This window comes from Electrona antarctica (genome assembly GCF_951216825.1).
Source record: "Electrona antarctica genome assembly, chromosome: 2".
Lineage (NCBI taxonomy): Eukaryota > Metazoa > Chordata > Actinopteri > Myctophiformes > Myctophidae > Electrona > Electrona antarctica.
Window position 1 is genome coordinate 18434964 of NC_136807.1, and position 23960 is coordinate 18458923.

At 40.2% G+C, this 23960-nt stretch overlaps 1 protein-coding gene across 5 annotated transcripts; it reads right to left on the reverse strand.

The window, feature by feature from the left end:
* Positions 1-862: 862 nt before the first annotated feature.
* On the reverse strand, positions 863-22689 carry pan2 (poly(A) specific ribonuclease subunit PAN2). Of its 5 annotated transcripts, none has more exons than XM_079513169.1 (26): positions 22469-22689; positions 10531-10824; positions 10002-10171; positions 9770-9890; positions 9554-9631; positions 8944-9214; positions 8456-8801; positions 8064-8160; positions 7755-7874; positions 7531-7650; positions 7281-7409; positions 6685-6884; positions 6180-6328; positions 5944-6050; positions 5593-5691; positions 5258-5346; positions 4974-5127; positions 4098-4235; positions 3903-3962; positions 3717-3807; positions 3443-3600; positions 2350-2493; positions 2001-2180; positions 1812-1905; positions 1435-1626; positions 863-1261 (listed from the first exon to the last, which is right to left on the reverse strand). In XM_079513169.1, exons 1-26 carry the CDS (start codon positions 22556-22558, stop codon positions 1227-1229), a joined length of 3726 nt encoding a protein of 1241 aa, XP_079369295.1. In that variant the 5' UTR covers positions 22559-22689; the 3' UTR covers positions 863-1226. The 5 variants fall into 5 exon arrangements, with proteins under 5 accessions (XP_079369295.1, XP_079369294.1, XP_079369293.1 ...); XM_079513168.1 differs by having other exon boundaries at positions 863-1264; XM_079513167.1 differs by having other exon boundaries at positions 1423-1626.
* Positions 22690-23960: the final 1271 nt, after the last annotated feature.

The following is a 23960-nucleotide window of genomic DNA, read 5'->3' on the forward strand; positions in this document are numbered from 1 at the left end:
TGCATGTGTTAAAGCATGTTTGTGTGTGTGTTTCACATTGAAAGGGAAATTAACATAAAAATAAATAACTGTCTAATTACCTGTAATCAGCTGCAATCAGTTTAGAAACATTCCATAGGACAAAACAGTGTCATCCCCGTGTTCCTCAGGTTCTATGTTCCCCACAAGGTAGGAGGTATAAGAAGATATCGGGGCACTATATTAGAATATTAAAATTGAGATTAGCTACCCCATTCCATGGTTGTTTTATTCTGCGCTGTTTCACCTATGCGCAATTCAATTCCATCACTTTTGCTGCATTTTGCCATTTAAAATATTTTTGTTATGGGCCCAGGCCTGTGGACAGTGATGTTTTGTTCTACCTCAGATAGGAGTAGCCCATCTGATAAACCAAGGCCCCTTTGAGGATTTGTGCCTGTACAAACTGTAAAGGCATACATGTTAATACTATCATGCCATGTTCATCTTCTCTTCCCCTCGATAGTAGTCGCGAGTTTCCAGAAAATGGCATATACCCATTTCCTGTCCTGGTTCATTTTCCCATAGCTTCATTTGATTTGTCTTTCAAGCCAGACAACTATTCCACAATCTTCAAATGCTACGTAGTCTATAATTCTACCCCTGAAAGCAGTACAAAGAAAGCTGTCAATCATTTCCTTTCATGACAGTAAATAAAAATGTATTTTTGAATTTCCTACTTCTACTAAGCAGCTATATTTTGTCTGTGCCAATGTTTTATCAAAAGCCTAATGATCTACAGAAGCACGGCACCATCATATCTTCATGAATTGTGGACAATTATGAGACTGTACAATCAAGGAGGATGCAACATGAAAAGATCTGGGAAAGAATATTTCCTCCATAATATTTAACACATATGGTATTCACTTTATTTTCATAATCCAGAACCTTTAAAAAAGTAAGACGCATAAAAAAATGTATATCTGAATGTTTGGTAATGTGGTATGTTTAGCTTCCAATCGCTACAACATTTAGCATTACAAAAGAAAATCCAGTCCTTGAGCCAGCAAAACATTATTGGCTTTTTGTTAAATATTTTACAGGCAACAGAAATGTAGACACTGTACATGATGGGGGAGGGGGGCACAAAAGATATTCTGCAATTTTTTTCACCTTAATGCAAAGTGTGACACAGTGACTAGACAAGAATGTGTAAGATTGATTTGGAATTCAATTCATTTAGGTTGTCTCCTGCTCACAGCTGCTCACAGCCCCATCACAGAGGGAAAGACAGCACCACCTGCTGGAAGAGAAAAGATGACTTTCAAACAGTTTGGCCAAACATGAGTTTGCCTTCTGTAATGAATCAAGTAAAAAAAGTAAAAGACATCCACGTTGAAGCTATTATTACACCCCTTTAAATGGCCTAAAGTACATTTTACTTGATGTCAAGTTGCGTACATTTTGGGCTACCTTGACCATCTCCTGTGTCAACCTCTGGGACTTTCCAATCCATCTTCCGTCCCTTTTCGTAGAGTCCCTTCAGAGCCTTCCTCACTTCGTCTGTCCCACCACCGCGACTCAGCTCTATGTGTTTCCTGTAGAGCTGCAGAGCGGTGCGTGCGTCCTCGATACTGTCATGCGTTTCTCCCTGGATGCTGAGGTCTGGGTACAATGATTCAAACATTGAGTATAATTCTCAGGATAATTTAGACAACATCTATTCATATTTTGCCTGTTCAAATGGCTTGATATGATGTGAACTCCAGAAATACCAAGGACCACTGCCAAAAATGTAGTCATCTAAATTGTCAGGAAATAAACCTTAATGGGTGGGGGAAAGCACTCACCTAGAAAGTACCAGGCGAGGAATCTTAGAGAGATCATCCTCTTCCGAGGCATGTGGAACAGATATACAGTGTCAACGACCTGGTCTTTTAGCACCTGTAAAGACAAAGAACAATGATTATGAAATTAACAGAAACCCTGTGTAATTATAATTGGGCTGTTAAATTATGCCGCCTCAAAGTTAAACATACCAATAAATTGATAACCCGGAAGTCCTTCTGCAAACCATGGCCAACAAAGCGCACTCCAGTGTCAATGAGAAATCGCAGCTTCAGGTAAGTGGACTTCAGAGTGGTCAAATGTTTGGAAGAAATCTTAGCATCCAGGTCCCCTGGTTTGATGCCAGAATATTGGGTCAAATAGTCAACCACCTGTGTGAAAGAATATAGAAGTATGAGAACGAATGGGAAAAGCACTGTGCCATGGTTTCTGAATTTGATCTTCTCCTTCCTAGCTTGACAAATGTAAATAAATAAATACTCCAAATCAAAATTGACAAGAGTAATTATAAATTGCAGATGAGTTTTGTATGTTTTATACCTGCTCCTGTGTAGAGATGTAGTCATCGATGAAGGGCACGCCCTCATTGGGGCCCTGCCCCCGCACACAGGTGATCCTGGCCACAGACATCTGACTGGGCTTGATGGTGGACTTGGTGCCATCACTCCGCAGTTCTGCCTCTTCCTGTCAACAACACACATACAGTTGGGTGCCACCGATATTGTCCCTTATCATTTGACCCATTTAGGCCTGACCTCAAAATTTTAAGAAATCCTTCTAAATCCTCCAGTTTTCTGAAATAAATATTTTCACGATTTTTCAAAAATAGCAGACCTACAAGCTCGTAGCGCGCCACCGAGTGGCGCGCTACGAGCTTGTAGGTCTGCTATTTTTCAATAGCTAAATTATAACATAATGTTTAAAACACCAAAAGGGGTTCCCGCCCAAAATGGGTTAACTGTCCTTTTGCGCAGATCACGCAAACCTCAGCAAAAAGAAAAGGACAATATCGATGGCCTCCAACTGTATATTGCCTTCACAAAATAAATGGGACAGATATGAGGTCACAGGGACGTTGACTTTTGACCACCTACTTCTAAATCAGTTCGTCCTTTGAGTTCAAGTGGATGTTTGTGCAAAATGTCATGAAATTCCCTCAAGGCAGATGGACGGACGACCCAGAAATATAATGCCTCCAGCCACTGGTTGTTGATGGCGGAGGCATTCAAATATATAGATTATGCAGCCACTGGCCAGGCATATACTATATATATCGTCACTGTTGGGCAGAAACCTTGAATCTGGAAATGTAATGTTTTCTGTGTTTTATCATAAAGAAAATGCATTATACTTCGTCTTATGACATGTCATGTGTTGTGCAAAGGTAGTGGAAAATAGCGGATACACTTGAAAGTGGTTAAGTCTGTATGCAGGTTTTATTTATGAATATGTAACCAATGAAAAGTATTAACAAGAGCTTTAATATGAATATAAATAATAACGACATTAGAAAACAGGTTATTTTTTCCATTTCCTCATAAGTAAAAATTATTGTACATACAAGGTTTCTGCCATACAGCGATGATATGGCATGACACACTGAAAGGACAGTAACAGAACATGCCAGACGGACCTGGTTGAGTGTGACAAATTCGGCATCCAACCCCACCAGCTCTCCAGCCTGGGGCATCTCGCTGACCATGAGAGGAATGAAAGTGGCATGACTCTTCCTCTGCTTCCGAGCCAATGAGGCCTCTGTTAGCAGCACGCTGGCCTCGATGGGGTTCTTAACTGGGGAATAAGTAAAGCAATGGTTTTAACTTTTAAGCTATAGATTTCAAAGGGGAAGAGTTGGTGCTGAATGGCGCATTAACAAAATAAAAACCTGTTTCTAGAGTAAAACTTACTGCGCAGGTCATATTTGGAGTGGTAATTCCTCTTGGCATAATACATCATGGCTGGCACTTTCCAGTTCACATCAAACTGTGCGGCTTCAGCCTGAAAATAATGGAAAACACTTTGCTTATGAGTCTTTACAACACTGCTACATAAATCACATTATTATGACAGATTAAAGACAACCAAACGTTTACCTTGTCAATTGGCTCAATTAAGAAATCATTAAAGAGATACCACTGCTGGTGTGTGACCCCCTAAAATAAAGACAAATCATTAGTTGGAATATCCATATTCATGCACAGCGTCAGTATGGTCCAATGCTATACAAGCATTACTCACTGTCGAGTATCTCTACTCTCTGGAACAGTACATTTGAGGTGCATTCTCACCTCTTTCCGTTGGTGATAGGTCTCTCCCACTTTGATGTGTGCTACCAAGTTGCCTCCTGTGCGAGCGTCCAGTATGTGAGGGACAGTGACCACCAAGTCATAGAGAAAAACTCCTTCACCCTCCTCAGCAGCACTTAACTGGAGGGAGTCAACACAAGGAGTCATACAGTGCAAGACATATCTAGCTGAATAAAACACGTGGGGAGGTGGCAGACGGTAGGCTGATGACTAGAATTTACTTGGTAGATAAATGTCCATATGGTTAACCTTCCAGCATTCACAAATTAAATTTTGGGTGGTCAACTGTCTTGGCACCCTGTATTTAGTGTATTGACCTCCATCATAAGTTTGACTTATATTTGCATTAGCTTTGACTGTACTACCTCTACCTGTACTATTAACAATAGTGTCCATATGATTTTCTTTCCATCTGTGCACAACTACACATTTTCAACTCTCAATGAGGAGTTTTAACAGGAAAGCATAATGCTGATGTTTATCTTCCCCAGTTCCCTTCCCAACCAGCAGAGGCCGCTTGTGCACCGACACAAACAAGATCCCCAGGCCAGCTTGGCAGCTTCCCACCTGCAAGGTCTCTGTGGTGGTGGTGGTTGAGTGTTTTACCTCTATGCCATAATGCCCTAATTCTGATTCATTTTAGTACTCTTTTATGTCTGTCAGTTAATACACATGCAAACTAGAGTGAAGAAAATGCAAAACTGGAGTGAAAAGAAAGACAAAACATCAAAGAATTGAATACAATCTCTACGGCAGGACCATAGAGAATATAAATACATCACATTCAAACTTCATATACGATTCTCAGAGAAGGAAATAAAGAGCATGGACACAATAAATTAAGAGGTACCCTCTCACCTCTTCTCCTTCTGGCCAGTTGCTGACCTCCAGCCCTTGACTCTTGCTGATTGACATCTTGAGAGCGAGAGGAATCCATACATGTCGTAGGTCCTCTGCTTTGGTATCAAAGGTCAAGTTCTCTGCACTGCATCCCTCCTCCCGGTATTCTCCACTGCACAAGAAGGAAGAGCACTAACTTGGTGAATTGACCATTTGTGAAGTTGAATGTTGTGAAGTCACAGACAGTAGACACTAGCTGGAAATTATACAGGTAGTTATTTAAAAAATAAAATAATCTTTACTCCAAGCACCACTCTGTGGGCATGGGTTGGGGTTCTTTAGGCTTGGAGGGCTCCATCGCTTCCTTCTGCATAGCCTTATTATAGGCATACTGTAAAGAGAGTAGAATGACAACATTAACATTTTCCACCCCCCCACCCACAACACGGCAACGTGTTTTAAGCTTGTAAATCAGCCATTTTTGCTCTTCATTGTGTGTAGTGCATAAGTGGTTAACACAATGAACAAAGTATTGCTATGGTATAGTAGCACGGGAAGGATTACAGTGTGTATCTAAATTCATGATTGAGTGAAAATGTTTTTTTATCAACCTTTCATGATGTTATTGTACACCTACCTCTGCCTGAACCTTCCAGAATTCTGCCTCTTTGGCACTGTTCACTTCACAGTTGATGACCAGAACATCTGGTAAACACCTGATGTTACGCGTTTGTACCTATATTAGTATTTTTGAAGACACATTATGGAATAAATTAATTCAGTCATAATATGGAATAAATTAATTCTGCCATAATTTGTACAAGCTTTGGGATCATTTACACTTTGTTGCATGACCGGTGTTCGTCCCTCAAAATGATCATTTTCAATCAGTTATTGCCATTGATCAACGCGGTCGGCCAATCAGTTATTCCCATTGAGTGACAAGGTTGTGCACTGAAGTATACATTAAGCTTAGGAAAGCACTCACTGTGGGCTGGTACTTCTCACAGTTTTCACACCACGCCTGAGTGCTCTGCTCAAGACAGATGCTCTTCTGCAGGATCTCAGCAAATTCATATTCCTTTATCACCTTATCTGGTGGGTCATGAAGTAGAATTGGAAGAATTGTAAAGCCACCCTATTCATTTTCTACAGCCTAAACACTCCAATCTAATAAAGATAGTCCCAAAGGACTAATAAAGGTCCTTTGGGGGGAGAACTAACCATGGGAGTTGTGTTCAGGATAATGGATGGTGAAGAGCAAGGTGAGAGTTGAGCGAACCGTCTCTTTGCCACAGCGACACAGGCTGCTGTTCTCAACTTCACATCCAAACAGTCTTCCGATGACAGACTCACCAGAGGAGCCCAGAGCACTGCAACAGAGGCAACATCAACACATCAGAGCCTCCGAGGCATAAATACTTTATTAGACTATACCCCCTTACATGTATTTTTTTTCTCACTTTATACCAAGATCCAAACAAACTGTACGTTAACCACGTCAACCCTTGTGGCCCTATTTTGGCCATGTCATAATATGCGAGGTTTATTTTTGAGGATTATCTTGTAGAGATTTTGGGAAAGGAGGGAAACAAGTATATATCCTGGGGGGACACCAGTCAATGAAGTACATAGAATGTAAGTGGTTAAGCATTGCCGTGATGAAGGATGTACACACTACACATTAGATTTGACAACATGGTTGTGTCTTTATGTTGCCTGCCCTGACCTGCTACTGGCTCCCCTGTAGGCCTGTGGACCCTCCTGCTCCTGTGTCTCCTGGTGCAGCTGGGTAAGGATAAAGCGGTTCCAACTTTGAATGAGACGGCCCAGTCTAGCCTTGCCCGTCTGCTCATCCGAGTCTGCCAGGATTAGGCCCAAGGCAGATGCCTCAGGGATAGTACGGAATGCTCTGAGGAAGTTGCTGGCCTGCAAGAGTGGAAGCAGGGTGGGTTGCCAAGACGGACAAGAACTATAGGGTAATGCATGAAATTTAATTCGGTATAAACCCTAACCAGTAAGTCATTCCCCAATAAAGGAAATAACATCATGATGTTACTGTAAGTAGCCTTGGGAACCAACAGTTCCCGAGCCATGTGGTAGAGTGAGGAAGTACACCCTCTGGACATGACGCTGATATGTCGCAGGTAACAGGTATGTCACAGGGACTAACCCCCCATTCCAACCCTTGATGCTGCGTGCCAAATAGGCATGCATTGGGTGGCATTTTTATAGTTTTTGTTGTGTCCCAGTAGGGGAATTGAACCTCAGCCACTCTAACACTTCATCATATGTACAGTTTCAGTGGCCTTGTGGTAAAAGTACCTGACATGGATCTCCTCGAGACAGATCCAACATGTGGAAAAGGAAACCTAGTTCACAGGCCAAACAGAACTCCTTCTGACACAAGTGATTCTGGACCAGACAGCGGATTGGCTCCAGGAAGTACAGCACCTAATGCATCAACCAAATTTAACAAAAATTGGGTTTAACAGGTCGACTTGAACATGACTGTGACCAAGGATGATTTACAAAACATAGCATAAGAATTTGACAAAACTCTTCAGACTCATACCTGGATCATGCAGTTGCAGTACGCATTGGGGATGTGAGGTTCAAGGCCAGCAAATAGTGTTCTGTTGTAATGTTTGAAGTCAAAGTCCTCTAGGCCCAGTTTAGAATACTTAATGGTAACCTGGTGGAAATAGCCAGTGGAAACAAGTCATCAACACACTCATACTGCAATATAGTGCAGGCTTGACAATCAATGCTTTTGGATATAACAAAATGAGTTCAAACCTTCCTGTACTTCTTGGGGACCATATATAGGTGTGGTTCTTCATCGCGGCCAATTGGCGACTCAGGCACTTGGTTGTAATTATCATAATCTAACTCCACCTCTTTAAGTTTGTATGGAACCTGGAATCAAACAAAAAAATGTTTTTGATCAGTGAATGCTGTGAACCTTCCTGGTTAAAACAAAAGTGTATTTCAAATGAAATATCTAAACTAAAATACGTAAGTGACAGAACTAAAGCATAAATAAATTTACTATCACAATTGTATCCCTTTATTTACACAAATCAGCATTGTAGGCTTTCAACATACCTGATTCCGAGGACGGGTGCGAGAATTGGCTGCATAACCAATGAATCCAACCGTTTTCATTGTGCGCAAGATTTCTGGGTCCACAGGAGGTGCTCGTCTAAACACAAAAGAAGGGTTTGTTTATTGTCATTTTACTTTTTTGACCACATGGGCAATTATGCAGATTCTGTACCAATTTTTTACCTTTTAAATCTTTTCTAAAATGGCCTATCTACAAGCTCACAATGCATTGGAGTCTGTAGATCCGATATTTTTGAAAATGTAAAAAGAAAAGCTATAAATAAATAAATACAAACAACAACTTCTGTTTATGTGCATTTTTTATTTACTTATTTACTTGCATGTTCATTGTATAATTAAGTTGCTATAGGAATTATGGACTGATTGCCAACCTTGGACTGGGAGCAGCCAGTGCAGTGGGCCAGTCTGACAGCAATGTCTCCGTGCTGGTCAGGGGCATGGGGATGAGAGACAAGGGCAGCAGGTCATGGTTCCAATCCAGCTGTGGCAGTGAGTCTACCAGACAGGGTGAGGCAAACTCTGTCTCACGAGAAAAGCTGTTGTAAGACACTTCTGGGGCATCTGACCAAAGGTGCACACATCCACCAGAGTCACCAAAGGCCAAGGCTTGTTTGCTGGAGGACACGTCAAAACTCATGAGCAACTGGCCCCCAGTGTTAACGTGGAAAACATCAGCAAGATTGGCAAGCCCAGTTGGTTCACAGAACTGGCACTGACCTAGATAAAAAAAAAATAAGATTTGCATTCAGAGACCAAAGGCAAAATATCAACAGTGTACAACAAAGGCAGACACAGATAAACTCTTGTATTTTCCACTAAAAGCTTTGTCAAAATAATGTCACAATCAGTATTTCGATACCTGTCTGTGAGAGGATGGCCAGGCGTGCTGTGTAAGTCGGAATGAAGCGCAAGAAGAGGGGATCCACGTGCACCTGAAGTGGTGTTACAGCTCGCATCATGCGGAGGTCATACACCATGAGGAAGCGGTCACATGCCAGGCCATTCATTCCTCGACTGGAGAATCCACAAGCAGCCAGAAGGTTTCCATGGACGTCAAAGTCTGACAGGCTGCCAGAGAATGCGTCAAACTCGTGTTCCACCTGGAACGTGCGCATGTCACGAAGGGTAACCTGGTTTCAATTGAAGGTAAAAGACAAGGTTAATTGCTTAATTGTGTAAACAAATAATAATAATATAAAATAATAATATAAAAAAAACAAAAAACAAGGCAAGGCAAGTAAAATATCAGGTTAAAACATAAAAGGCTAAGCAAGGGATGGGGGGGACATCTTAACCAGACCTCAGCTGGGGAAGGCTATCTTGAAGAGGTGGGTTTTGAGTGAGGTTTTGAAGGAGAGGAGGGAGGGAGCAACTCTGAGATGATTGGAGAGTTTGGGGGCCCTGTCCCCCCACAAACTGCATATATTACACAAAAATTTAAAAGAAAGGATGAAATCATTTGACCATACCTTTCCAGATGTGTGACCACAAAAGAAGAATCGACTGGACTGGCGCATGATTGCCACTCCAGGTACATCAACTGTGAACTATATCAATGCAAAGACACAGCAAGGAAGTGGTTAATCGTTTGCCATTTTAAAGTTTTAACTAATTCAAATGATGTGCTTAATGCATGGTTAATAGATTCCATTCAATAAAGTTAAATTCTACCCCCTAACGCTCACCTTCTGAGTTTCCTGAACAGTATTCAAGTCAAATTCAACCACACAGCTCTGTAGTCCACCCACAAGCAACGTGTTGTTATCGGTCATAAGTAGACTGTGCATATCAGAGCTTTCCTCCAATCTGAAATAAACATGCCCTTTTACAATAAGTGATACATTTAAATCTGATGTTTGAAATGTTTAAACAATCACTTATCTAAAAGCACTGGCATATATTATGTGCAGCTCTCACGGATAATCAAACATGACAATGCCTCCACGAGTGTGGCATTTGAGGGTGCTCTTAGAAAGGAATAGTACGCCCGTCTCCAAGCTCTGAATGGCGCGGATGTCATCAGTTGAGTGCACTTGAAAAGAAGAATAGCGACCCATAGTAGGTCCAAAGAAGGAGCTGGCATGACCCTAAAGAAAGACGGTGATTCAGAGAAATATCAATAACACAGCAGAACATCAAATGTTTCAATGTTTATGAAACCGCAAAAGGAATAACAAGTCTCCAAAATAATATTATGTTGGTGCTATAGTCTTGTATAGGGCAATATATTGATATTGTGAATGTGATATGAGATTAGATATCGTCTGGGATTTTGTAATATTGTGATAATGGCATAAGTATTGCCATTTCTTGTTTTAATAACTTTCCTTTCTGAAGAGTTTTGAAAAATGTAAAAAATAAATATTAAGATATTATGGTCACTCACAATATCGTCCAAAATAGTGATATTTGATTTTGTCCACATCATCCTGCCCTAGTCCCTTACCCTATGATTGCCCATCCAAAGCATCTCTTCTTGTAGATCAAAATGAGTTGCAGTCACTGGGATGCCACCTTCTGCAACCACACTGTGCAGCTCAGAGAACATTCCTTCTAAAAGGTGCACAGAGTCTGGTCCATCAAGTCCCTCTGGATCAAGCTCCACGCCTTGCATTAAACTGGAATTTAAGCGTGGGTCCATTGTGGGTTCCATCCCTGCATCCAGGGTCCCGTGGAGAGTGGGCGAATATTCGCCCATCCCTGGATCGTCAAAGTTCATCATGAGTACGACTGTGTCAACCTGGAACATGGGGGACAGCAAGGTACAAAATCCTCAGTGACTTATCCATTTGTAGCTACTCAGAGTGTATAAATCATTTATAAGAACTGTAACGTCCCCGTGAGCGGAGTGACATTTGTACACTCCGAGTTAAGTTAACACTGAGGATTTAACTCTGTACATGATGCGAGTTTACATATAAATTTTCTCTTGCCTCTTCAATATCTAACTATATGTGTTTTAATTATTATTCTTAATCAACCTTTTCCCACAAGTTATCTTATCTAGTCATGTTTTTGATTGATTGGTTGATTAAACAGCATGGAGGTATAGTCTTTTGGGCTAAAATGAAATGCATACCAAAAAGGTCCAGAGGTCTTGTTTATTGTGGTCCTATGTATTCAACTTATCAATGGAGGATAAAATATTAACACATGAATATGTCATCAACAAATAATTGTCTCTCTTAGCCACACTCGTCTCTTAGGCTATCGACAGTGCCGCAGCATCAGGGATGTTTTTGAGCCAATGTTAGCAAATAGCGTTAGCTCACTAGAACAACACGGTTAAAAGCAAATGATAGCTGTGGCTTAACCACAGACATAGCTTGTCGTTAAGTGGACTGGGGGGGAAAGACATCCACTCTACCTAACACCCACCTATTCTTTAGATAGTTGTTTTATATCTTCTATTTGTATATCATGCATCCGATCCATGCTCCTTCTATTCATAACAAAAACAACTAAAAACTTCCGGGGCATATGGGCCCCATATTATGGGGCGCATTCAAGACACTCGCGCTCGCTATTCTCCTCGGTGGAAAGCAATGGTGGTGACGCGATCGAGGTTATTACGCTATAATAGCTCACCTTGCAATTATGCCATTTTGCGCCACATCATGGGAATAATACCCCATATAAAATATATAGCCAACAAATAATTGTGAATTTGTGATTTACACAGTTTTGAAAATAAAGCATTTTTTTTTGTATTGATTGAAATATTTATTAACAGTTTGCAGAATTACAGTACATTTCAACCACAAACTCAATACAAAGGCTGTTAACTGTGAGTGGACGGCATTACACTTGTTTACAATAGGGTCCACCATGTTCAATTCATCAAAACCTTTAGAGACGTATAGACACTTCTATATAGACAAAGAACAGAACAGGAATTCATCATAATGGAGGTAAAAAGGGAAAAGAAACATATACAGTGAGGGAAAAAGGGGGGGGGCGGTGGGGGGGATTCAGATTTTACGGGGGCCAGTTTCGAATTGCAGCCATCCGTAGGTGCCCTTTGAGAGCGGTTTTGAAGGAGTCAAGGGATTCGCATGTCTTAATGACTGTTGGCAGGGCGTTCCACATTTTGGTGGCATAGGAGCGAAAATAATGTAGTCCCTTGTTTGTGCCGAATCGGTGTTGTACATGGTTCGTTTTGTTGACCAGTGAGGAGATCCTGTAAAGGAATCTTGTTCTTTGGTTGACTTTTTTGATTACGTTCGTGGCCATTTTATCACCGGAAAGATTAGCCTCCAGGATGGAACCTAGGTAGGTAATTTCATCTTTACGTGTGATAACATTGTCACCAACTCTAACCAAGAAGCCATTTGCCTTGATGAGATTACTATTAGATCCAAAGAGAATGGATTCAGTTTTTCCCAGGTGTTCCCAAGCTGAGGGCATTTTCAACCTGCAGTTTGTCCCTGTCCGAGACCAGCAGTGCCGAGTCATCTGCGAACAGGAACAAGTTGCAGTCACAAGCTGAAGTCATGTCGTTTACATATATTGTGGAACGCCACAGCTCACTGGGAGGGGGGGGGGGGGACGACGACATTGTTCCGAGAACAGATGGTGGAAGTGAACGGAACACTGTCCCCCCCCCTTCCCAGTGTGCTGTGGCGTTCCACAAAGAAGCATACTAGGGCCTCTATTGTTCCTAATAAAACGACATGACTTCAGCTTGTGACTGCAACTTGTTCCTGTTCGCAGATGACTCGGCACTGCTGGTCTTGGACAGGGACAAACTGCAGGTTGAAAATGCCCTCAGCTCTGAACTCGGTAGAGTTCATCCAATAAGTTAGAAAACAACAAACTAAATTTAGCTCATAAAGATCATTTTCAGAATCCTGATAATTTGACACTAGTCTATATTTTTGAGTGGTGTAAACCACTCCTACAACTGGCTTTTGTGTGCATAAAAAAATGACCATGGTTGCTATGTTCAAAATAATTTCTGACGTAATTAAATCACACCCGGGTGAACTGGATGACCGTAGCAACCGTGGTCATTTTCTCTGCGCAGAAAAAGCCAGTTGTGAAATCACATCCGGGTATGATTTCATTACGTCAGATCAGAGCTGATCAGGCTACATAATACCTTACCTTATTTCATTACGTCAGACATTACGTCAGACCACAGCTGATCATGCTATATAAAACCTTACACCACTCAGTTCACACAGGTGTGATTTTTTAATGTAATAGTGCTTTGGTATTAGCACCATGTGAAATATAGGCCTAATCATATAGGCTATAATTTAACATTACAGAAGGCTCTGTGCGCGCACACACGCATGCACGCACACACGCACGCACGTGTGTGTGTGTGTGGGGTGAGGGGTCAATCTGTCAATGCTGTGCCCCCCCCCTCCTCTTCCTGCATGGAATAATCAGAATCAGGGGATTCCGATTATACGGGGGCCTGCATATGCAGTTTTGAATTGCAGCCGTCCGTAGGTGCCCTTTGAGAGCGGTTTTGAAGGAGTCAAGGGATTCGCATGTCTTAATGACTGTTGGTAGGGCGTTCCACATTTTGGTGGCATAGGAGCGAAAATAATTTAGTCCCTTGTGTGTGCCGAATATGGGTTGCACGTGGTTTGTTGCACTCCCTCTGGTGTTGTGGGTGTGGACTTCGTTGACATTAAGGAGGTATTTAGACGGGTACATGCTGAACATTATACGCCCATAGTCTATGATGATCTCAATCGAATAACTTCTAGATTTTAAATCGCCATCTCAGTATGTGACTGCTTTTTTGTAGCCATTGCAAAAATACTATTTTTTGAGAATAAATAATGATTTCAATGATCAATCAATCAGTATACCGGACACTTTTCTATCAGAAAAGATGGGCACAATTACTTGGATAACTATTTGGGGAAGAATAGTAACAGGTATAGGCTATAGCCTATGCTATCCGGTTTGATTCACATAATATCCCCGTTTTGGATATCGTGCCACGATTGATGTTTGAATTCGTTAATTAAATTTAGACAGTCATATAGGGCCTTAGCCTATATTGGCCTGCCGTAAATAAACGGATTGTTGCATTTTAGTTTAGCAGCTGTGAAACCATTTAATTGATCTGTTGTAGGAAGTTGGCAGTCAGCATGAACACATGTAGCCTATAGTGGTCAGCAAGTGGCCAGATTAGACAAATGTATAAGCCTTCAAGTCTAGAGATAGGCTGTTCTTGTCATACATTAATCGGGAAGTATACAGCGGCAGCCTATACACAAGAAATGTCCTTCTTCCCCTAGATCTTCCTTCCCTATAAGAAGATATATGACCATGCAGTGGACTTGTTTTATTGGGCCTCTTTTGACATTTTGACCGTTAAGTTGCACCTGTCACCTTTTGGTCCAGAATTCATATGTGTAGAGACGAGATAACACTATCAAATAGCCATTCTTGAACTGTATCTTCTTGTAGGTTACACAAAAATATTTGTTTACTATATCAATCATTTCGCTGCGGGCTCCTCGCGGACGACTGGGGATCCCCGAGACCCTCCGTCCAACAAGTCTCGTGCATTTGAGAGCATGTTAAATAATATATTATTAAATATATTTGGATATTCAAATATTATATATTTGAAATATGATATATATATATATATATATATATATTTTTTTTAAATGCCTAAATATGATTAGTTTTCTATTCTGTGCGCTATTTCATTTTTTTAAGGCTGATTTATACTCCTTCATATGACGAACTTGATCCTTTAGTCTTATGTTGGCTCCTTCCTTAGTTACATACAAATATGAATGCATCTCCCTTTTTCTTTTGGCAACGTGTGACTGAATCAGTGAAAGCCTGTGTTTATAGGTTTCCGTGCTGGTGCGTAATTGCGCACACGCACCTGTCCAAGACGTGTAGGCTTGCCTTGAGCATATCTCATTCGAAAAAGAAAATTAACACGTATAACAAGTATATAGGCTATAGACTGCGATGGGTTGCCAAACGTACACTTGGCATATAGGCTACCATACAGTCAGACATGTGTGTTCATGTTCAAAATTTCCACCTTGAGTTACTATACATTTGCTCACTGCGCACTGTGCGCAGTCAATTTCTTATATGGGCTTATGCATATTGGACGAAGCAATGTTCTTATATATTCTTATCCTTATTGAGGTCACATGCCATCAAACCAATTTATAATTTAAAGCTCGTGGCCAATTCATTGCATATCAAATTGGTGATATTACAATATTTAAGAAATAAGGCTCCCCTTGAATTTCCTTTCCTGCGCGCCGTATAGAGAAAATATGATTATCAGATGTTCAATAGAATATATATACCCACATCGTTTCACAGATACAGAGTAGTATAGCCTACTGTGTAATTTGGCAAAAGCAAAACTATTTGCTTCAAAGTAACTCACCTGGAGGATGCCCCAGGAAAGTCCTCCTGGCTATATCCTCCCGTGACTCACAGCTGCTGCTCTATAAAGCCGGTCCGCTACTTCACAGAGGACACACGAAGACGACAGAGACATCCCTATAGGGCGGCTATACACCAGTGATTTGATTTCAACCGTGAAGCAACCATGCACTTGTATTTCATAGAGACTGCTTTTATCGTTTTATTTTTTAAATGCGCACTAGGCGCTCTAACCACCGGACACCACGAGGCTGCATGCATCAGACTACAAAACAGCTCTCTTGAGCTTAATGAGATTGCCAAATTGGCATCACTTGAGGTAAGTTCTTTTCTCCTTTTTTTATTTATTTTTTTACAAAAAACAAAAACAAAAACTACCACATATTATTTGTATTTACCATTGTGGCCATTTACATTGAAAAAGTCTTGTGAAATAATTTGACAAAAATAATATGTCCTATACGTGCAACCAGAGACAAATTCTTCAGGCTATATACTGCATGGCAATAAAAATAATTCTGATTGCTATAGGTACATAATGGTACAGATCCGGTGGACAAATATCCTATCACAGACCCATTTGAGTGGATTGAAGCCAAAGTTGAGTGGATTGAAGCCAAAGACAAATGCGGCCCTGGGAATCTCAAGGACCCAGAGCAGGTAAGCTGGGAAATATATAGGCCCATAGTCTACCACATACAGAATAGGCCTAATAACAACTTCATGTGTAGGCTTATCTTTTATTTTTCTCAGACTTGTATTAGGAAGCTGTTTGCTACCCTGGTGAGTTACATCTCTGCTGTGGAGACAATCAACGACGTTGTGGAATTCAACAACAGACGTTGTCCAGAGCTACTGCATCTGGTGAAGCCGCTGCAACAACTTCATATGGACATGAAGGCATGTGACAAAACCCGGACGGTCATCCTGGAGGTATGATCACCGACACTTAAAGGCACTTTTGTTTGAAATTAAGATGGCAAACTTTACACTAACCATAACACTTTGACAAATTAAACATCTGACTGAGTATAAAACCCTGAGTATTATTGTATCCACCATGTAGCCTAGAGTGTAGCCTATATGCCTACATATGTACATGCACTTTTTTTTTTACTCCGTTCTTCTAAATTGACATGACTCTTTTCTTAATAGGCGACCGCTGTTAGCAGGTCTCAGCCAACAGCAAGGCAACCCAAAATCAAAAACTGGAAAAATGATGCCCTGTGTAACTACACCGTTGACAGACTCTTCTCCTTCTCCATCATTGTTGCCCGTGTATTTGCAGTTGGTGATCCAACAAATCACGTGCAGGGTTCAGCCAAAAAATGTTAGAGTTGAGCACACCAAGCTTCAACGTCCTATAGTAGACTAGCGTGTGACCATATTGGTCAAATTTGCTTACAAGTAAGGATGATGACATAATGTTATCAACCAAGATTCTCCCATGTGTCAATGTGGATTTCGTATTTTACCTTTTTGGTAATTTTTATGAATTAATGAATGTATTTATTCATTAATTTATTTATTGTATTCATGTATTTATGGTAGGCTATTTATCGATATTATTTATTCAAAGTGTACTGGTATCTTATCTTTGTTCCTATATATTATGCATCTGTATGTCCCCTTTTAAGGGATTGATGTCGATTGATTGGGATTGATTTATCGATTGATTGGTTGAAAAAAATAAAGTATATTATTTTAAGCATGTGTAAATGCTGTCATAAGTGTCATTTATTAATTATACATAATAGAAATTGCATCACTGTAAATCCCTGGAACATGTGACGCGTTTAAAACCTAAACACCAGTGTGTAATTATTAAATGCCAAATGTTTATTTATGGTTATAAAATACATTAGAACACGAGTCACCTCAAACACCTCACGAGAACACCTAGTGTTCTAATTCTAAACGATATGAGCGATTAAATATGTTCGTCTGTTTATAATCTAAACACTGTGACACTGCTGAGGAAATCATGTTCAACGGGATGCGAATATTGTATTCATAGGCGTGTATTAGAAGGTAAAGCTCCGCCCGCGCGGTCCTTGGTACTACTACTAGTAGAGCCCCGCCCTACTAGTAGTAGCCGGCGGAGTAAAACGAGCGCACCCTAGGAAATGGTCGCCTATGAATACAATATTCGCCAACGGGACTGGATTTCCCTGTCAAGCCAAGTTTGCTGATGAAGAAGGAAGTTGTGCTTTCCTAAAACATCCCTGCTCTGTGGGAGATCACAGCTTCCTGCATGTGCCACCTCAATGTATAGCCATGTAGACATGATAGTTCCCTTTAAATTATGGTCACCAGAGATTTCGACCCAGGACTATTCGACCAACCGCAAATTCGAGTCCGTTCGACCCGTTTTTACCGGGTCGAATTATCTTTACTTTACTTTACTTTATTTGTTTATTTAGACAGGACAGAGCATATTAATGAACGTCACATGAACGTAAATACACCGGGATTAGCAAAGATGCTAATTTTCATCCGCAGTCCTCACACAAAACATAAAAACAGAAAACAGACAAACGGTGTAACCCCTAGAGGGTTCACCTTGTAAACAAAATGTAAGTAAGATGAAATATGCAATATAAATGAAATCCCAATTATAATATTCGCATCTCATATATGATGCCTAATTCTCCATATTCAGGATTTAAGATGGGGAACATATACAGTTGGAGGGGGGTACAGCATTGTGTAAACAGAGCTATGTTACATTGTGTCGTTCTATATGGGAGAATAAAATGAGTGCAAGAATAATTGTCAGACAACACAGAGCTGCTGCTAATGTGTAGACTGAACGTCACTTTATGACTGAATGACAAAATATAGTGTATTCAAATCACAGCATACAATCAATAAAGGCATTACCATTATAGCTATAACTTTTCTTATATATCATACTTTTATACTTCATGTGATTATTCACAAAACCCCACTAGCAAAAAACGTCATACTCTGCTATGGGGATGAGGATGGTGGCTGCTAGCCTTAGGAATGTGATCGTTGATGGCCTGTGTCTCTGTGTCTCTGTGGGTGGCTCCCTTTAGCCTCCATTAGCCTCCATTAGCTTTGTAATTGTTTGGTAAATAAAAACACCAACACAATAATTGTTTGGTAAATCAATGTACATATTATTATTATTAGGTCTCTGTCTCTCTCTCTCTCTCTCTATGTCTCTCTCTGTCTCTCTCTCTCGCGGTCCGGGTCGAAAAGTCAGGTCCAAGCGGGTCGAGAGCGGGTCGAATGGTCCGGGTCGAATAGTCCTGGGTCGAAATCTCTGGTGACCTAAATTATAACTTCAAAGTAATATTCATAATGATTTTGTGCATAAATAAATATAATAACTGTTTTTCGATATTGTTCTGTGATTCGTTTTGTAGCAATTATGTAGCCTACTGGTGATTGAGGGTCATTAATAGGTAGCCTATTATTTAGGGCTGTGTGATCATGCCCAGTTGCCCTCCCTCCATACGCAAGTGTGCACAGGTTGTCACACACATGCACATAGGCTAGTTAAGTTGCATTTACAGTTTACAGTTGCATAATGATTCCAGTGCAACATTTGCCTTTGTTTTGACATCATATTTCATCTTTTCATCAGAATCATATAGGCCTATGTAATTGACTCATGAGTCAAGATGTTTGATTAATTTGATCGATAATCAATAATCAAATATTGTGGAGTTAAAAAAAATATCTAGCCTATAAAATGTAAATGGATCAAGTGAAGTAAAAGTAGCCTACTTAATTGTAGATTACTTTTATAAACTTAATTTCCCATCAGCAAAATGAAAAGTAGGCTGTAAAAGTCATTATTGAAAAATAACAGGCTAAATTCAGTGATTGACCAATCAGAATAAAGCTATCAACCAGGCCTTGTAATAAAACAATAGGCCTATAACTTGGGGTTGGGGTGGCCACTTTACCACTGTGAAATTTATACCCCATACCCCTTAATTAGTACCCCAGCTAGTCAACAGTGTGACGGCTGTTGCCTGGCAGGGACTGCCTTTTGGTAGAAAAGTCATGGACCCCCATATTAATGTATTTGGCCACGGACCCTTTTGAAAATGTTTTGTGCAGGGACCCCAATTGTGTGTAGGCCATTGTTAAAATGTTTCAACAATAGGCCTAGCTATTTCCAAATGTATTATATATTTTTCCTCCAAGATTTCTCTTAAACTAGTCTATGTAAATAGGGTTAAACCGGTTAAAGTTAACCCATTTCGCTGGGGACCCCCTGGAACCACCTTAAGGACCAATGGGGGTCTCTGGACCACACTTTGAGAACCACTGGTTTAGCCAATAGAGGGCGTGGTCAACCACACAGGGATTTCCTGGTCAGCAGCATAAACAGGAAGGTGAGTGTCTTGGAAATGAAAAGTTGGATCTAAGTGTTTAAACTTGACTGTTCGAGTTAAACGAAAACGTCTCCGTTGTTCACACACATCAGTGTATCTAAACCTGCTCTTTAAGTGTCATAACATTAGTCAACAGAGGTAGATGCTAACACGTCATATTATATGCAATTTTAGTTGTAGCGTGCGTGCGAGCAAACGATCGCCGTTAGCGAGCATTCCGGATACCCCGTTAAATTAAGTCGCTAGCTAACGTTGAAACGTTTAGGCAGTTCGCGACTTGGAAGTTGGAACTTCATTGCAAACGTATTGAGTTTTTTTCTACTGACGTGGATTGCTGCAGACTGCAGTAGAATATGTTGTGGGGAGGTTTTTGGAGTTGTTGCGCACCTTTTTCCCACACACTGCATTCCAGCTGGGCGGTGTCTTAGTTATGCGCATGTGTTAAAGGAGAAGTTAGTCGAGTAATAGTGCTGTAAAAATCCATGTTCCCATTACTTTTTTTTTTTTTTTTTTTTACTAAAGAGCCACTGTTGCCAAGTATGACTTAATGTTCTGCATCATTACTTCCCATTACATGAAAGCCATAGATGAAACAACTTCCTTCCTATTATGACTGTTTGGATTAGGTTTGTTGTCATATTGACTTAATTACTTGTTGCGTTTTCCTGTTTGTTTTGAAGTGAGATCAGTTCATAAATGCCTCGTATCTTAGCCAAAGAGCCACTGTTGCACAATGCATTCTTACTTCCCCTCACACGAAAGCCTACATGAATTAATCATGATTGGTGATGAGGATTAGGTTATGTTATCATATTTTGTTTGCTTTTCTTCCTTCCTGTTTTTTTTTCTCCAACCTATTGTTTTTTATTGTCATTGCCGGGGTAGACAATACATTTTATACATATGCATCATATATCATCATTCAGTTATTCAATACAGAATTGTCTCCCCAAGGAGACCGCAGCAACATAGAAAGTAACACATTTGAAAAATAATAATCATAAATAATACTAACAACAATAATAATGAAGAAATGTAAACATGAAAGACAACATCTTGATAGAGTAATTCAACAGACATGAAAGAAAATAAATAAAGAAATAAAATAGAATAAAAATAATAAAGTAAAGAAAAGGAAAGAGGGGGAAGGGGGGGGGGTGTCCATCAATCTTTGTAATGTTAAATCTCGATGCGCGCGAAGGGCGTCCATTTCTTAACAAATTGCTCATTTTGTAGCCTCACCAAATAAGTAATTTCTTCCATGTCTCTAATTTCTTTTACTTTATTTAGCCATTGTTCGTGGGTTGGAGGGTGTTTTCCTAGCCAATGTATTGTGATAGTCTTTTGGCCGCTGCTAACAATATCTGGAGGAGGTACACCTTTTTCCTACCCTCGAACCCAGTCGGCACTACTCCTAGAATAGCTGTCTTGAAATCTTGTGGTATCCGAGTGTCAAACACTCTGTTAATGTCATTAAAAACATTATTCCAGAATTGCTGTAATTTAGGACACGTCCAAAAGATATGCGTATGATTACTGATCTGTTCACCACATTCCCGCCAGCACTCAGTTGTAGGAGTAGTGCCTGCTCTACCAGTCAATAATGGAGTCTTAAAAAAATCTGCTTACAATTTCTTCCTTCCTGTTTTGAGATGAGATGCTGTTCATGCCTCGTCTTATGTCATGCATATGCAAATGTGTTGCATTTTACAATTTTCTTGCTGCTATATTCCCATTGAAACAGGAAAGTCCTATCTGACTGGATGTTAAACGCCAATATTGAACCTGTACAGATCGCTTGATTATCCTGTGCCTGTCAAGGTAGTTTGTTTGATAAAAATCCATTGTATGAGCAACTTTCTGTCTACATTCCATGCAGAGATTTTTTTCTCTGTTAAAGAGTTTGGAAATACTCGTCATAACACGTCCTGCTGCCTCCGGCATATGTGCAATTTCTAAACAGGTGGTATGCAGGACTGTTGAGTGATTTCCAACAAAATCATGAACACATAGAAAAATAACCACTGCACAGAAGTTATTGACAGAAAGTTGCTTAGAACAGGTCTTAAGTGGATTTTTATGAAACAAAGACTTGACAGAGACAAAGCATAACCCAAGTTATCTATACGGGTGCAATATCGGAGAGTTTATCATCCATAGATACCACAATTAAGAAAACACCCTCTAATTACGACTCATGTCTATGAGAAACTATTAGAAACACTTAAATTATGTGACTGACTGACTGTAGACTGCCATTTGACCCTTTGTACAAGAAAACATTGATTTTAAAGAAAGATGTCCATCGTTGTACAAATGAGACAAGGATAGGTTTTCCACACGCATGCCTAAAAGAAAACTTAACTTGAAAATAATCAGGCCCTAGGGGAAAAACACATTTGAAAATAAATGTGCAGACATGGACTACATCTAGCTGCTGCAACATTTTATAAAGGTCTCATATCAAATCAAGATGGATGGACTGGAGCTTTAATATTGACCATCACAATTTGCATTGCATAATTTCTTTTTCTCAGGATGAATGTGGGCGTAGCTCACAGCGAGGTGAACCCCAACACAAGAGTGATGAACAGCAGAGGCATATGGCTGACATACCTGCTGCTGACCGTCGTTTTGCACATAGTCCTCCTCAGCATTCCATTCTTCACTGTACCAATTGTTTGGACCCTCACTAACGTAATCCATAATCTGGTCAGTAAAAGTTGCTGTAAAGCACTAAATTATTGTTTAAAAGACTACCAGAGATGGTATTCTGGTTGAAGTGATATCTCACTGTGGTAGAACATGTCCCATGAGGCCTTGTGTGAATTATGGTCATCACACCTGAATTTCGGCATGGGGATTAAATGGCTTGTTAAGTGACTTGGGTCTTGTGTGACTTGCTTGATAATAAGCATTGATCATTAATTTGAATCAGCTGTGTAGAGCGAGATCTTGTAGGGTAAGTAGGCAGACTAATATGACCCTTTTCGATTTGTCAGGTTGTGTGACTGATACATTTCATGCATATCTGTGGGTTCTCTACAGGTGATGTACTTGTTTTTACACACGGTCAAAGGTACTCCTTTTGAGACACCAGACCAAGGTAAAGCTCGTCTTCTGACACACTGGGAACAGATGGACTATGGCATCCAATTCACATCCTCTCGGAAATTCCTCACTATCTCACCCATCGTGCTGTAAGTTTGCATGCTGCTTAGTGAAATCCATAGCGTCCTACCTTTTTTGTCTTCCAAATATATCTACATAATTTAATTCTCACTCTCCTCCAGGTATATTCTTGCCAGTTTCTACACAAAATATGATGCCACTCACTTCCTAATCAACACAAGCTCCCTCCTCAGTGTCGTCCTCCCAAAGTTGCCCCAGTTCCATGGAGTACGGATCTTTGGGATCAACAAATACTGACACAATGGAATAAGACTGGAGTTCAGCTTTAGGCTTCAGTGACCTACACAACTTGGGTTTCATGGTCGAGGAGAAGAGAGGCAATGTCATGTCTCAACTGTACAGACTGTATGAGGGAGGAGTATGTACGGTATATGAAGGTAACAGTTCATGCTACCATTCGTGGCTTAAAACAAATTAACCAAAATGCACTGAACTTGATTATGTAGGTTACTGAATTATTTTTTACTTCATTTTTCACTTATGGACATTCTCATGTATGTTTTGTTTTGTACCGGTAAGTGGTCAGACACTGGACTAGCTAGGCTTCTTTCTGATGAGACTACAGTATGTGTTGCTTTCTTGGAGAAAAAAGTGTAAACTGCATGTCTTTAAAACAGATGTTTTATAGATTATTTTATGCCTTTGAAAATATCAACATTCCCTTGTCTCAGATGTAGAATTTCGACATTTTCTGAATTCACATTTTTTAAATTGTGAGTTTTGGTTTTGTGCCAGTACATAAGCATCTGAGATTACATGCATTACCACAGTACTAGACTAGTACGAGACCTACATGTCTCAATTTCCTTCCATGTTCTTTAAGATTATATTCAACATGTATACATGGATGACAGAATTAAATATCGCACGCTCCCTAATGCCTTTTACTGTTCAACAAAACTATGCAGATTATGTG